This window comes from Canis lupus, chromosome 12, assembly GCF_011100685.1.
Source record: "Canis lupus familiaris isolate Mischka breed German Shepherd chromosome 12, alternate assembly UU_Cfam_GSD_1.0, whole genome shotgun sequence".
In the NCBI taxonomy this organism is placed as follows: domain Eukaryota; kingdom Metazoa; phylum Chordata; class Mammalia; order Carnivora; family Canidae; genus Canis; species Canis lupus.
The window spans coordinates 49,189,536-49,205,718 of record NC_049233.1 but is presented as its reverse complement, the minus strand read 5'-3'; the positions used below and the strand labels follow the sequence as shown (position 1 = coordinate 49,205,718).

At 38.2% G+C, this 16,183-nt stretch overlaps 1 protein-coding gene and 1 long non-coding RNA gene across 7 annotated transcripts in view; one reads left to right on the top strand and one right to left on the bottom strand.

The window, feature by feature from the left end:
* MDN1 (midasin AAA ATPase 1) overlaps positions 1-16,183 on the top strand; it is a 166,430-nt gene that overhangs the window by 32,627 nt on the left and 117,620 nt on the right. For all 3 annotated transcript variants that reach the window (XM_038554729.1, XM_038554731.1, XM_038554730.1), the window contains exons 12-16: positions 3,119-3,214; positions 4,770-4,882; positions 6,324-6,472; positions 7,371-7,431; positions 14,350-14,561. In XM_038554729.1, the coding sequence (XP_038410657.1) occupies positions 3,119-3,214; positions 4,770-4,882; positions 6,324-6,472; positions 7,371-7,431; positions 14,350-14,561 (631 nt within the window). The remainder of the gene's footprint in view (positions 1-3,118; positions 3,215-4,769; positions 4,883-6,323; positions 6,473-7,370; positions 7,432-14,349; positions 14,562-16,183) is intronic.
* The window catches only part of LOC102156150, a 68,431-nt gene that overhangs the window by 17,644 nt on the left and 34,604 nt on the right, over positions 1-16,183 (bottom strand). Inside the window, exons 3-6 of one of the 4 annotated variants that reach the window (XR_005368016.1) lie at positions 14,467-14,528; positions 10,394-10,510; positions 7,113-7,227; positions 4,539-4,598 (exon numbers count right to left, since the gene is read on the bottom strand). This is a non-coding gene — a long non-coding RNA (uncharacterized LOC102156150). Of the gene's footprint in view, positions 1-4,538; positions 4,599-7,112; positions 7,228-10,393; positions 10,511-14,466; positions 14,529-16,183 lie in introns of those variants that run through there. The other 3 variants (XR_005368015.1, XR_005368017.1, XR_005368018.1) reach the window with 3 other exon arrangements.

Sequence of the window (16,183 nt, the reverse complement as noted above, 5' to 3'; positions counted from 1 at the left end):
GGTGCCTGAGTGGCTCAGTTGGTTAAGTATCTGACTCTTGATTTCGGCTCAGATCATGATTTCAAAGGTTGTGAGATTGAGCCCCACATCAGGTGTTTTCTCTCTCTCAATAAATTAAGTAAGTAAGTAACTAACTCTGGTTTCTGTCATTTGGGATTGAGGAGAGTAGTGACCCAATTTGGTTTGCATTGCATTCTTGTTGTGTTTGGCAAAGTTAGTATCAGTAGAAAGAAACCACATTTGGAGTTCACACTTATGGTGAGCTGAACCCTGAAATGCTGTGTGCCAGTTCTTGAATCTTGTTCTTCTTTCCCGTGAACTCACTTTTTCATTCCCCTAAATTTATCATCCTTCTAGAGATGACCTTGTTTTGCCTTTTAAAATAAAACTGTGGCATTATCTCTGTCTATAGATTTGCTGATTTGGGATATTTCATATAAGTGGGATCATAGAATATGTGACCTTTGTATCTAACTTCTTTGACTCTGCATATTCTCTCAGTTAATCCATGTTGTAGCCTGAATTATTTTTTATGGCTGAATAACATTTCATTGTATTGATAATAACAGATTTTGTTTGTATTTTGTTTATCCGTTTATTCATTGGTGGATATTTGGGTTGTTTTCACCTTTTGGCTATGACAAATATTGTTCTGAACTTTTGTATACAGGTATTTTGTTAATGTAGAAACAATATATATACATTGTTGAAAATGGGGAAATATAAGAAAGCAAAGTGGTAAAATAAAAATAGCTGTCAACCCGGGATCGGGATCGGGTCCCGCATTGGGCTCCTGGCATGGAGCCTGCTTCTCCCTCCTCCTGTGTCTTTGCCTCTATGTCTATCATAAATAATAAATAAATCTAAAAAAAAAAATAGCTGTCATCCAGACATTCCCTAACACTTTTAATACCTTGGTGTATCTCCTTCTTGATCTCTCTCTATTCTTCCTTCCTTCTTCCCTTTTTCCCTCCCTTCCTTCCGAAGATTTTATTTTTAAGTAATCCCTACACCCAACCTGGGGCTTGAACTCAGGACCCCAAGATCAAGAATCAAATGCTCAAGGCCTCCATAAGATTACCCCCACTTTAGAATCCAGCTGCAAGTCTTGGGGGCCACCTGTATTTGTGACCTACCAACTATAAATTCAGAGGTTCCCATGATCATCTCATGGTTCAATAGTCAACCCACAGAACTCCGTGGAAAGCACTATACTTAAAGTACGGGTTATGGTTTTATTATAAAAGATATAACTTAAAGACAGTCAAATGGAAGAGACAAAGGGCAAAGTCTCAAGGGTCCTGAGCATAGTTAGTTAGGGTGTACTAGCTTCCTGGCATATCCATATGTCCACCAACAGCTGGCTCTCCAAGCTTTGGATGTCCAGTATTTTATTAGGTCTTAAGTCATTGGCCATATGATCGAGCATAATTTCTAGCTCCTCCTCCCTCCCTTAGTGGTGGAGCTAAAAATTTCAACCCTCCAAGTCAGTGCTTGGTCTTTCTGACCTGGCCAGTCCCTCCTTAAACTACCTAAAGGCCATTAAGAGTCATCTTGCTTAGCTTTTAAAATTTTTTTTAGGGATCCCTGAGTGGCGCAGCGGTTTGGCGCCTGCCTTTGGCCCAGGATCACATCCTGGGGACCCAGGATCGAATCCCACGTCGGGCTCCCGGTGCATGGAGCCTGCTTCTCCCTCTGCCTATGTCTCTGCCTCTCTCTCTCACTGTGTGCCTATCATAAATAAAAATTTAAAAAAATAAAAAATAATAAAAATTTTTTTAAACTTTTTTTTTTAAAGATTTTATTCATTTATTCATGAGAGAGACAGAGGCAGAGACAGGCAGAAGGAGAAGCAGGCTCCTGGCTGGGAGCTCGATCCCCAGACAGGGATCACATCCTGAGCCAAAGGCATACGCTCAACCCCGGAGCCACTCAGGTGTCCCACACCTTGCTTAGCTTAATAAACTTAAGTATGGTCCAAAGGGGCCTTAGTGAATAACAAAAGACACTTCTTATTTTTGGTAATTCCAAGGGTTTTTAAAACTCTGTGCCAGGTATTAGGAACAAGGACTGTATAAATTCCCTCTCTTTTTAAATGCTTATGAAGTTTATTGATGTTTTACACTTGGTGGTGACAGAACCAAATGTATTCTTTGTTTACTGTACTCATAGTACCTTTCTGTTGTTATTTTCTCTCTTGTCTTTCCTGTAAGTAGAAGTTTATCAAAATGCTTAATGTATTCCAATTCAAACTTTTTGGGTAGAATTCATTTTTAGTGGTAATATATACTTTATATTTCATTTCATCAGAAGACCTACATCTGGAGCCACCCAAGTGGCTCAGTTGGTTAAACATCTGACTCTTGACCTTAGCTCAGTTCTTGATCTCAGGGTTGTGAGTTTAAGCCCCACATTTTTTACTTACAAAAAAAAAAAAAAAAAAAAAGCAGAAGACACATATCTGGTTGGCCTGTCAGTAGTTGGCTGAGATGGAGTACTGCCATTGGGGTGTGCATCAAGAATTTTCCTTTACAGCTAGCAAGTAATCTTTTGGTGTTACTTTCGTGGCTTAAGAGTCAGTTCCCTCATGAATCATATAATGATTAACTCTAATTCTATTTTTGCCTGAATTTCAATTTGTAAAATGAAGCTTTTTAAAAAAATTAGAAGGCAGGAGGGGAGGTATGAGCAGGGGAAGGGGTAGAGGGAGAGGAAGAAAATCCTCAACAGATTACCTGCTGAGCACAGAGCACAACAATGGTACTTGATCCCAGGAACCTGAGATCATGACCTGCGCCAAAACCAAGAATCAGATGCTTAACCAACTGAGCCAGCCAGGTACCCTGTAAAATGAAGCCTTTTCTGTGTGGGTTTTTTTTTTTTTTTTTTTTCTAATCAGTATTTTGATAGTAAAGCCTTCACATTTGTTTATCCTGTCTGTATTATGGTAAGGCCCTTGAGTCTAGGGCTGGTACCTTATTTCTACTCTCTTTAGTCTAGCAGATATGTTTCTCCTGGGTTTTATGTTCTTCCTTTTTGTGGCCAGGGTAGTGGTGCTCTGTGATTAATGTAGTATTTTAAAAAAATCAATTTGCATTGACCTTCGTTATTTTAATAGGCTCTGGACTGTTTCACAGCAATGCTTTCTAAGCATACAAGCAAACTGAAAATGGCAGAAATAATTGGAAGCAAATTGAACATTTCCAAGAAAAAGGTATGCAGTGCTATTTTTACTTTTCTGTTGGAAGGAAGCTGGGATATTTACTTGCTAGTCTCTGGTCCTTATCTAATAGTTCCTTTGTAATAACTACTTCCTCTGTCAAAGTTGATAGTTTCATTGTTGCCTTTCATGGATATAAAGCTCTCACTGTCTCTTACATAAGTAGTTCTCCATGTGCTCTACATTCTTAAAGTGAGTCACCTTGTACCTTATATCACCATGTATGCATTATTTTCTCCAGTGTTTTAATGGACGTGTTATTTCATAGATTGTGGACTCAGGACTGGAGCTGTTTTAGTAACACCTTTGTGATTTTAGGCACAATTAGATTTTTTCCAACTTTTCATTAATGTCAGACATCAGAAAAATTGAGAATAGTAGTACCAATGGATACCAAGAATAGTACAAAGACTAGTACGTAGGTTCATTGCTGACATTTTTAATATTTTGCCATTCTTGTTTTATTTCAAAATATGTATTTTTGGAGGAGAGAGCCCTTCAGAGTGGTAATGGTAGCTAGAGAAATGTCTGAGGCCCATCTTGTGGCAGATATCTGCCATTTCCAAATAGATGACTCAAAAAAACCTTATGTTCAAGGGGCTCCTTACGATTCTGAAACTGTTAAGATGGTTTTAGCTGCAGGTGACAGAACACCTACTAAATGGGCCTTAAATAATTAATAATTATAGTAGGCAAAAAAGAAATGAAACTACCACAATTGGCTTAGACTGATCAGTATTTATCCCTTTTGGTTGAAGAGAGATTCACTTTCCCTGAACACTTCACTGCTCCTTTCATTCCTGCCCCAAATCTAAACAAAATGGGTTCTTAGGATTGGTGACAAGGACAAGAGAGGAATCGCTTATGGGTAGAGATACCCTGGAAGCATCTGTCACAGCTTCCCTTTGTGTTCTGGCTGTAGTCAGATGTACCATGGTTCATTCAGGTCATTGTTTCCTACAATATTTTAGAATCTAATATTTTAGAATATTTAGTAATATTTTAGAAAAGCATAGATGAAGAACAATCACTTTTTTTTCATAAATTTTAGTTAGGAGTAGAACTTTCTGTTCATTTGCTATTGGAATATGTCTGTATGTTCACTTTAGATATAGGCAGATATGGGCTTATTTGAATGAATAAAAAGTACCATTATAGGAAAGCATTTCATAATCAATGTTTTAAAAAACATGAACAGAAATTCAGTCAATTTTATTTTATTTATTTATTCATGAGAGACAGAGTCACAGGCAGAGGGAGAAGCAGGCTCCATGCAGGGAGCCTGACGTGGACTTGATCTGGATCTCCAGGATCATGCTCTGTGCTGAAGGCGGCGCTTAACCGCTGAACTACCCGGGCTGCCCAAATTCAGTCAGTTCTAAAAAAGACATAATTAAAGCTAACTCGCCTATCTTGGAAGTAGAAAATCCTTAGTAGTAAAGGGCTAATTAGATGGGCATAGTAAGCCACATGGACGAGGAAATGTTTGAAGAATATACAGAATTTTTTTTAAAGACTATACAGAATTTTACTCTGTCTCCTTCCATAGGCCGAATTCTTCTGTCAGCTTTATAAACCCGAAATTGTGATCAATGAGCTAGATGTGCAAGTGGGTCGAGTACGGCTTCTACGGAAACAAAGTGAGGCTGTCCACATACAGAGGTAAATAGTCTCTCAACTAATCTGAGACTGTGGGGCTTTAGGAACATGATAGAAGGACTGACTGACTAGTCCAGCCCCTTGTGTCTGAGCAAAATGTGTTGTGTGAATGATGACTTCTCTACTGTGCTGGATGGTAAGAAGCAGTGCTTTCCTAAAGTATATTCTATAAAATTAGACATTAATAGGTAAAGGAGGTGATGAGGGTCATTAGGGACTTGGAACTAGGAAAAATGTATTTTTTGTTTTATTCACTATCATGTATTTACAAAGTAAGCCTCACTTGGAAGTTAGACGAAGTCCTAACGTTAGTCTGTTAATTCCTTGAAGGCTGGAATTGTATTAGAATCTGAGATCTGGTTACCATTTATTAAATACTTTGTATACACCTAATATTGTGCTAAGTGCTTTGCATATGTCTTCTTATGTAGCAGTTATAATAACTTTTTAAAAAATTTTTTATTTATTTATGATAATCACACAGAGAGAGAGAGAGAGGCAGAGACACAGGCAGAGGGAGAAGCAGGCTCCATGCACCGGGAGCCCGACGTGGGATTCGATCCCGGGTCTCCAGGATCGCGCCCTGGGCCAAGGGCAGGCGCTAAACCGCTGCACCACCCAGTGATCCCCGCAGTTATAATAACTTTATGAATTAACTTATTAATGTCTTACAGCTGCCATAACAAATTACTTGGTAGCCTAAAACAACAGACATTTATTTTCTCACAGCTCTGGAGACTAGAAATCTGAAATCATAATAATGTTGGCAGGGCCACACTTCCACCGAAGGCTTTTGCCTCCTTCCGGCTTCTGATGGCTACCAGCAATCTTTGGTGTTCCTTGTTTCTGTAGCTACGCTCTTCCATCTCTCTCTCTCTCTCTCCATTGTCATATCATCTTTCTTGTGTTTTTGTTTTTGTGTGTGTTTTTGTTTCTAAGTCTCTCTCTGTCTTCATAAGGATAGCAGTCATTGGATTTTAAGGCTTACCCTTAAACCCAGTATGATAGGATTTTATTTGTTATATCTGCAAAGACCCGTTTTCCAAGTAAGGTCACATTCACAGGTTCTGGATGGACATGAATTTTGGGGAAAGACTATTCAACCCAACATAAATAGTAACTCTGATCCAAATTTTACAGGTGAGGAAATGAAGGCTAAGAGAGCCTAAGTAATTGGCTTAGGATGACATAGCTAGGACAGATAACGTCCTACCTTATTGATGTTTTGAATCTTGGGAATCTAGTAAAGTATTGGGTGTAATGTAGAATTGATGAATTCTGCAACTCATAGACTTTAAGGATTCCTGTTTTATAGTATGAAAACAGATGCTGTGGGTTGTTTTCTCATTTTTGTGGAGTCTGGAAAATCTGGTTCCTCAAAATAACACTTAAGAGAAACTTGTAGCCTGCTTCTCTGACTGCTTATTTGTTTTTCTGTTCCCAGGGAGAAGTTCACTTTTGCTCCTACAAGGCCGTCCTCTGTTCTTATTGAACAGCTTGCAGTGTGTGTTAGTAAAGGGGAGCCTGTGTTGCTGGTGGGAGAGACAGGGACTGGCAAGACCTCTACTGTCCAGTACTTGGCTCACATTACAGGTAACTTGAGGGGAAGCACTCTGCCCCCAGACAATAAACATTTGACATTGCCTTTTTTTGTTATCTAACCCCCCCTTTTTTAATATTTTATTTTTATTTATTTGTTCATGACACACACACACACACACACACACAGAGGCAGAGAGACACAGGCAGAGGGAGAAACAGGCTCCATGCAGGGAGCCCGACATGGGACTTGATCCCTGGTCTCCAGGATCATACCCTGGGCTGAAGGCGGTGCCAAACCGCTGAGCCACCTGGGCTGCCCTGTTATGTCCCCTTAAATAAAAAGTCCACAAAATATTGGGAGTTTAAAAAGTGCCACCACTCCACTTTGGAAATAACCACTGAAGATTTTTTCCTCGGAAATAATGTAATTTTTTCCTCCTGGAAATAACTGCTGTTAATGGCTTGGTATCAACTTTTTTTCGTTCTAATCTATGGCCTGCAAATATATAAACATTTAAGTCTGGTTTTATGTTGAAAGAAATGGGATCATGCTCTTTGTATTGCATTTAGTTCCTAAATAAATTGGGCATCTTTAAAAATAGAACTGCCTCATTTCTGTTCCAGTGGCTAATTAATAATATTCTATACTGGCTGTTTATTTAATTCTAACTTATAGACGACATTGACTTACTGAAGGATTTTTTCGTTGTTTTCAGTTATCTGATGCCACAGCAATAATACACAATGAATCTTCTTACACATATCTTTCTGGGTTAGGTGAAAATTATTGAATGGTTGGGAAATTCCTGAAAGTAAAATAAGAGGATCAGAAGAAATACACACTTAAAGATTTGCCTTATGCTCATGTCCACACATCCTTAAAGATCACACTGGATATAATTAGTCTTGACATTTTCAGAGTGACCCTTTCGCCCTTTCTTTTTAAAAGGCCACCGTTTGAGGGTTGTCAATATGAATCAACAAAGTGACACTGCAGACTTGCTTGGGGGGTGAGTATGATTTAAAATTATTTTCTTTTCTTTTTTTTTTTTTTTAAATTATTTTCTTGTTAACTTTATGTTCTGCTTGAGGGAACAAATAATTTTTCCATTTAAAGTTCAAAAGTAGCCTTAGAAAAAGGTTCAAAGATGTGCACCCCTACCCCTACCCAAGCAGGTTATTTATTGGACTGTATTGCAGAGCTCTTGGATGTGTAGATGTTTCTTTTTATTTTAAAGAACACTTGAGGTTCTTGCTTTCAAAGATCATACTGGAATGGAGAGAGAGAGAAAAAAAAAAGTATATAACCAACTAATATTTGTGTGTCCAGTCATTTATCAGCCTACATTCTGGAGTCACAATGCCTTGGAGCTAGACTCTCTCTTGCAGTTCAGCTATCTTTGAAACATTAACTAACTCTCTATTTGGTTAAATGCTGCTCCTAGGACCCCACAAAGGTCATTAAAATGCCCTTCTTCCATGTTGGTATTTTTGAATATGTTACAGTTACAATTTTAGTTTGTGCTGAAAGCTGTAAAGCTGATGGATGCTGTTGGCATACTTTATGTTGAGCAATATTAGGATCTGTCTTTTTTTTTTTTTTTTAGGATCTGTCTTATTAACTCAGAACAGTTACTTAAAAAAATCGTTAAAGGCACGAAGTAGAATTTATTGTCCTTTTTGCTCTTTATGGTGTCTGCCAGAAAGCTTTTCATTTATCTTTTTTTTTTTTTTTTGAGGACCACATTACAGCAGTTTTTGTTTATACTCTTTGTCTTATATCCTTCCTCGCTGTGAGTAGAGTGCCACTTTGGAATCCTGCTTCCTTTGGTACTTTTTCTTTTCTTACCTATAACTTATATTCTGTTCTTCACATGTTAGTAATTATGTGCTTAATGCTTTAAATATTTATTTTAAATATATATGTTATATATATGTTTTAAATATATATTATCTTAAGATCCATTAGCTGAGGCTTATCTTTCTTACTCTAATTCTACTTTTATTTCCCCGGTGATCTTTCTACCTTGTTTTTATTTTACTTCTATCAATTAATTGACACTTAATCTCCCCTTTCCCTCATCGAGGTACTTGGCCATGTGTTTTCACTAACATAGAATTTGTTACTTAACTAGGTATATCTATACTACCATGTATTTCTCTCTATTCTGTATCTATATGTGTCTGCAGGAATATTCTCTTGTTATGTATTCCTAACATAAATGGCTAGGCTTGTACTAAATGAACATGGACTGGGTCTGTCTCTTGTATGAATTTATAGTGTTATGTCAACCATTTTAAGTCGTTTTAAACATAGTGAGTACAAAGATGCTTATTTGTGTCCTGATGCAATTGATAATATTAAAAGGTTAGAATCAGAATAAGGTAACTGGAATTTTGTTTTAGTGCCAACTTGCTAAAAAGAATATATATTCATTTTTCCTTGTCAGTAGGTTAGCATCAGCTATCAGAAAACTTACATATGCTTCAATTTTTATATGGTTGGAAATATGCATTGTTTCCTATTCTTTTGTATTACTGGAAAGTAGTATAAATCAGATCTTTTAGTATATAACATTGTAGATGCATGGATGATTCCCTTGCTTATGAATTTTTGTATATAAGAGAGACAAAATTACTTTTAAAAGACAAGGGAGTGGAAAACAATATTCAAGAGTTGGCAGGGAGATGGGATCTAGAAAGGGTAATAACTATTTTGGGGATGTGTTACTTTCATCTGTTTTATTAGGTTTTATAACTTATGTTAAACATAGTTTGCATATGTCAAATACTATTGTGAAAAAATAACGAAAGAGGGATGCGTGGGTGGCTTAGCGGTTGAGTGTCTACTTTCAGCTCAGGGCGTGATCCCAGAGTTCCGAGATCAAGTCCCACACCGGGCTCCCTGCGAGGAGCCTTGTTCTCCCTCTGCCTATGTCTCTGCCTTCTCTCTGTGTATCATGAATAAATAAATAAGATCTTTTAAAAAAAAAATGAAAGAAATTTATAAACCTAATTAGTTTGGTTTGTGAATCTGGATCCTTTAGATTTTTTTTTTTTAATTTTTTTTTAAAATTTATTTATGATAGTCACAGAGAGAGAGAGAGAGAGAGAGAGAGAGAGGCAGAGACATAGGCAGAGGGAGAAGCAGGCTCCATGCACCGGGAGCCCGACGTGGGATTCAATCCTGGGTCTCCAGGATCGCGCCCTGGGCCAAAGGCAGGTGCTAAACCGCTGCGCCACCCAGGGATCCCTAGATTGGTTTTAAGAAGATTATTATTGAGGATTAAAAACACTTGGTAAAAGTTAAGCTTCAGAGACCATCAGAGTTTTATGTTATGCAGATTGCCTACTGATCTTTGTTGGTATATGTACCCCCTTGTTTTTTTTATTAGTATTAGCTTGGTATACCTTTTTCCTTCATTTAATTTTAGGTTTGTGGGTTTTTTTTCCCCCCTTTAAGTAGACTCCACACCAAACGTGGGGCCTGAGCTCATGACCCTGAGATCAAGAGTTGCATGCTTTACTGATTGAGCCAGCCCGGATCCCCTCCATTTAATTTTAGCTCTTTTTTTTTTTTTTTTTTTAATTTTTAAGATTTTATTTTGAAGTAATCTCTGCACCCAACATGGGGGCTCGGACATATAACCCCGAGATTAGGAGTCACATGCTCCACTGACTGAGCCAGCCAGGTGCTCCTGTTATTCTGGTAGGCAGAACATAGACCTTTAGATTACCTGTGAGTAGAGAATCCAAGTTCAAACAGAGTTGAGGGTGATGAGACTCCATAAAGAAGAGTAAAGGAGACAGAGGACTTACATGAACCAGATAAAATCATTCCCGAAGGAGAAAGTCTAGGACTAAATGGCAAAACCCAGAGCACAGGTTCACAGTACTGACTATTGAGAAGGAGATTATCTCGGAAAAGGCAACCTCTGAGGGAGAAACAGCTGTATAGAGAAGGAGAGGTACCTTTGGAGAAGTTGTCAATAAAGGAAAGAAAAAATCGGAGGAAAAGTAAAGATCCCGTAGAAATGGAAGGGCGACCAACTTGCATCCTGTCCTCTTTCTTGCCACTCGTAGAAACATCTGCACAGAAGAGAGCAGGGCAGAAGTGCATATGCTTATAAACTTGGAATCCTGACTCTAAAATGAAGAAAACTGTTTCTTACTCCCACCCCCTTTAAAAATTTTTTTTATTTATTTGACAAAGAGAGAAAAAGTACAAGCAAGGGGAGTGGCAGGCAGAGGGAGAGGGAGAAGCAGGCTCTCCGCTGAGCAGAGAGCCCCACATGGGGCTTGATTCCAGGACCCAGGATCATGACCCGAGCCAAAGCAGATGCTTAACCGACTGAGCACTCATGTGCCCCTTGAAGAAGAGTGTTTATCATTTCTCAGCATGTACTGTTTTGTGTTCTTTCACATATTACAGTTTTAGAAAGTCATTTTCTTTTGTTTTAGCCATTTTCAAATGAATTCTTACATGCATTCTCAGTGTTATTTTCTCTCAAGTGTCAGGTTGGTTCTCACTGAATATTTGTGTTGCAATTCGGTTTTTTTTTTCTTTTCTGAAGTGTATATTTTTAAGATTTTATTTATTCATGAGAGAGAGAGAGAGAGAGGCAGAGACATAGGCAGAGGGAGATGCAGGCTCCCCACAAGGAGCCTGATGTTAGGACTCGATCCCGGACCCTAGGATCATGCCCTGAGCTGAAGGCAGACACTCAACCGCTGAGCCACCCAGGTATCCCTGAAGTGTATGTATGTATGTATGTATCTGTCTACCCACACACACACACACACACACACACACACACATATTCAGTTTTTACATCACTTGTAAAATTGACTTATATTGACTTAACTCTTTCAGTCATTGGCTCCACTTTAAATGAACAAATGTTTCTTTGAGTCTAATTTGTAGTTATTAAGCTACTATACTTTCATGAATTCAATAAACTTGGGCCAGTTAATAATGGTAATAATTATAACAGCTGATTCTTATATATACTCATGTTCCAGGCACTATTTTTTTTTTTTAAAGATTTATTTATTCAGAGAGAGAGAGAGAGAGAGAGAGAGAGAGAGAAGAGAGAGGCAGAGACACAGGCAGAGGGAGAAGCAGGCTCCATGCAGGAAGCCTGATGTGGGACTTGATCCCGGGTCCCCAGGATCACACCCCTGGCTGCAGGCGGCGCTTAACTGCTGCGCCATCAGGGCTGCCCAAGGCACTATTTTTTTTAATTTCATAGTTTATTTTATTTTATTTTTTAAGATTTTGTTTATTTATTCATAGAGACACACACACACACACACAGAGAGGCAGAGACACAGGCAGAGGGAGAAGCAGGCTCCATGCAGGAAGCCCGACGTGGGACTCGATCCTGGGTCTCCAGGATCACACCTCAGGCTGCAGGCAGCGCTAAACTGCTGCGCCACCGGGGCTGCCCCAGGCACTATTTAGAGTCCTTTATTTTTTATTTTTAAAAGATTTATTTATTTTAGAGAGAGAGCAAGGTGGGGGAGAGGGGTTGGGAGCAGAGGCAGAAAGCAAAACCTCAAGCTGACTCCCTGCCAAGCATGGAGCTTGATGCAGGGTTTGATCTCGGGACCCTGAGATCATGACCTGAGCCAAAACCAAGAGTTGCACACTTAATTGTGTCACCCAGGCACCCTGGAGTCCTTTGTGCTAATGTTTTAGCAACCATGAGGCAGACTATTACCCCATTTTATACTCAAGAGACCTGAGGCACATGTGATTAAGTACCTTGTTCAAGGTAATGGCTGGTTCATGTTTGAACCTAGTCAGTCTGTACTGAGTGTATGTACTTTTAATCATTACTCTGCTACCTCAGTTTGCTTTGGGTTCCATTTGTACTATCATCCTAAAGACTAGCAATTTTATTTAAATAAATTTTTTTTTTTAATTCCTTACTTCTTCTGCTGTTCATCATCATTTGCTTGCTCCAGTGTGTAGCTCTCTCATCTTTCCTTGTACTCCTAATTTCCCTGTGGTCTCTCTTCCATTTAGTAGTTAATCATCTTTCAAAGGTGTAATCAGAAGTTGGACAGCAAGCACATCATTCTCTGTCTCAAATCCTTGCATTGACTTCTCAGGCAATTTAGAGTATATTCCAAAGGCTTTTTTTTTTTTTAAATCTCTAAGGCCCTTTATAATCCAGCATTGGCACTTCTCTGACATAATTTCCTTTGTCTGGCTCTGCCATTGAGCTCCAGCCACACACTTTTCCGTGTGGCACCTAGGTGCTGTTGTCTCTGTGGCATCCTTTGCCGCCCTCCCCCCCACCCCGCCCCCATGCTTGATTCGAATCCCCTTCAAATTCCAATCTTTAAGAAAGCCTTTCTGACTATCATATCTGAATTATCAGTGCCTTCTTCTCCCACTCTCCTTTATTTATATTCACAGCACTACTTGTATTTTATAATAGGTATATTTTTTATTTTCTCTTTCATTAGATTGTAAGGTACAGTGGGGCAGGACCTTGTGAGTCTTGTTTACTCAGTGCCTAACACCTAGCAGGTACTCAGTAAATTTTTGTTGAGTAAATCGAGTAAATGTCTTTATCAATGTGTTCATGCTTGCTGTTAAATATAAATGAGTTTGAAGTTCTTGTAGTTTTTCTCTGGAATCAGACTCTTTGATAGATACTCAGTGTCAGGGTCTTGGTTTTACTTATCTCATCGTTCCTCCCTCACAGTCCAATGAGTAAATAGGGTCTATGTGTTCTCTAATTGTGCTTGACTCTTCTGAAGCATACTTGGTATTTCAGTTCTCAAGTTATTTTTCTTGGAAATAAACTTTATGTCATGGTCCTTGAATTATAGTATTAGTATCTTAGGATACAGAAAATTGTATACTTATATTTTTCAGGAACAATTAGTGGTGCTTGAGCAACTTTTAGCTACAGGAGTGTTTCTCAACTCTTCATTATCATCCTTAACCCTGAATATTAAATTAAAATTTACAGAGGGGCACCTGAGTGGCTCAGTTAAGTGTCCCAACTCTTGATCTCAACTCATGTCATGATCTCTGGGTTGTGAGTTCAAGCCCTGCAGTTAGGCTCCATGCTGGGTCTGGAGCCTAATGCTTAAAATAAATAAATAAAATTTATATGAATTAATTTTCTAGCTCCTCAACCAGAGAATTGCTAAAGAATAAGAGAGAATCTAAATACTAAGTAATAAAATGTTGAGCTTTGGAGGGCCACAAACCTTTGCAATATCTAAGATTTTGTTGCTGCCCCCCCTCTCCCAGCTTCTGTCTCTTTAAGAGCAGTATATTCCCCCATCAATTGAGATGCTCTGAGCTGTGTTCACTTTGCTTAAGTTAATCAATTTCAGAGTTGTATTTTCTTCTAAAAATATCCTGAAAACTTTTTGGTTAATTTTTAAAAAATACATCATTAATGATGTTTATTTAAACATGTTAGTAAAATAAGTGACATGCCTCTTACTGCCCAACTAGGAATTTCCAATTTTTTTCATAATACTGTTTATCAAATACTAGTTTTTACCTTCAGTACAGACCCTTCAAACAGTGTGGAGAAAATAGATTATAATTTAATTAAACCTTTAACATGGGGCACCTGGCTGGCTCAATTGGTTAAGCAGCTAACTCTTGGTTTTTGGCTCAGGTCATGATTTCAGGGTCCTGGAATCGAGCCCCATGTTGGCCTTGATCAGCTGAGAGCCTGCCTGAGGATTCCTCCTCCACACCCCACCTTGGTCTCTCTCTCTCAAATAAATAAATCTTTATAAAAAAATAAAACTTTAACATAGATTTTAAAAGTATTTGGTATTATTTCCGATTTTGATTAAATTTGATTAAAATATCTATATTCTAAGACATGATTTCTAAATTCTCTTAGTCTCAGAAGTTTTGGAATTACATTTATCTTTTGTTTCAGTTACAAACCAGTGGACCATAAGCTTATTTGGCTGCCCTTACGGGAGGCATTTGAAGAACTCTTTGCCCAGACATTTTCTAAGAAGCAAAACTTTACGTTCTTGGGACATATTCAGACCTGTTACAGGCAGAAACGGTGGCAGGATCTCCTCAGACTAATGCAGCATGTGCACAAGTCGGCTGTCAACAAGGATGAAAAAGAGAGTGAAACTGGTAAGAATAGGACCCATATTACTAGTGGGAGGTCATGAGGCTGGGGTGTAATTAGCAGAATTGAAACCAGTGACCACAAGGCTAACGGGACTAATAAACGAGGCTGCAGTGTTTAAACATCCCTGACTCCTCTCCTCTGCAAGACAGATTTGAGGCTTATTGTTACATCTCCTTATTTTGGCTGCCTTTTTTTTTTTTTTTTTTTTTTAAGATTTTATTTTTAAGGAATCTATACGCAGTGTTTTCCTTTTTTTTTTTTTTTTTTTTTTTACGCAGTGTTTTCCATTAAACATCCCTGACTCCTCTCCCCTGCAAGGCAGATTTGAGGCTTATTGTTCCATCTCCTTATTTTGGCTGCCTTTTTTTTTTTTTAAGATTTTATTTTTCAAGGAATCTATACCCAAAGTGGGGCTCAGACCTACAACCCTGAGATAAGCTGCTTTTTGGCTGCCTCCTTAAGTAAATCTCTTTCCTTGCTGCTTACTCAATTGGCTTTGCTGTGTATCAGACATAAACTTTGGTTTAGTTATGAATTTGGTGAGCCATCCATCCAGTAGCTTTTTGCCAGTGGTTCGTGGGCTGCCAGATGCTAAAAATCTGGTTACAAGTTCAAGCAGCTGCCTAGGCTCTTTGTCTTAGGGATTGTACCTGAAGCCCTACCCTGACTGGATGCTGCCAGCCCTCAGTGCTTAATTTAGCTGGTGTGGCAAGGAAATGGTTTTTGCTTTGGACAGATGTGTCTTAGTGAGCCTATTTCTTTCTCCCATTTGTCTTCACTTTCTTAGCCTCCTTTTCTTGCTGGATTAGGAAAAGGTTAACTAGGAAGCCATTTGGTTTGGTTGGTGAAGCCCTGATTCTAGGGAGTAACCAGTGCTTATAGAGGTATTCTGGGCTTAATTTGGTTTGTTGTTGCAGCTTTTGTTGTCATCTTTGGATAAAATCAGCCGCATTTTAATTGGAAAATGGGAAATGACAACTTGATTCCTGAATGTAGCCCTTTGGGCTATATTCTCCAAAATTGGGCAATGTGTAGTTAAGAACTTATGAAACAAAAAAGACTTTTTTTGCAACATTGCTTGGCCGTAATATTCATTAGACCTTGGATAAGAATGACCACTTAATGAATCCGTAAATTATAATACCATCTCACAATTGGATTTGTTCTGTAAGATTTTGTTTGCACCTTGTTTGTGTATTTGGATATGTGTTCATGTACGCTGTAAATATGAGATATTTTCTCCACCTCTGGATAGTGCTAAAATTAGCTTGTAAAGGAGCACTATTTCAGTTAAAGGTGAGTGTGTATAAGAATTGGGCATTCTAAAACTCAGAAACTAACCCAAGGTTTTCAAGTTCACATGATCTGAAAAAACATTGGGTACTAAAGATAATTTAAGTTTGTTGGTTTAATTAAAATAGACATATCTTTAGAATTTTCAACATTTAAGTCAAATTTATTTAAGTCAAATAAATTGATATGATTTTTTAAATATATATAGCTTGGACGAATGACTTTGTCTTTTATAGTTTTCGTGGGTAATCTAAACATAACTGTTAAGAACAAACATGTAAATAAGATTAAAAGGTTTATAGGTAAACTTTAAAGTCATTTTCAAAGTCCT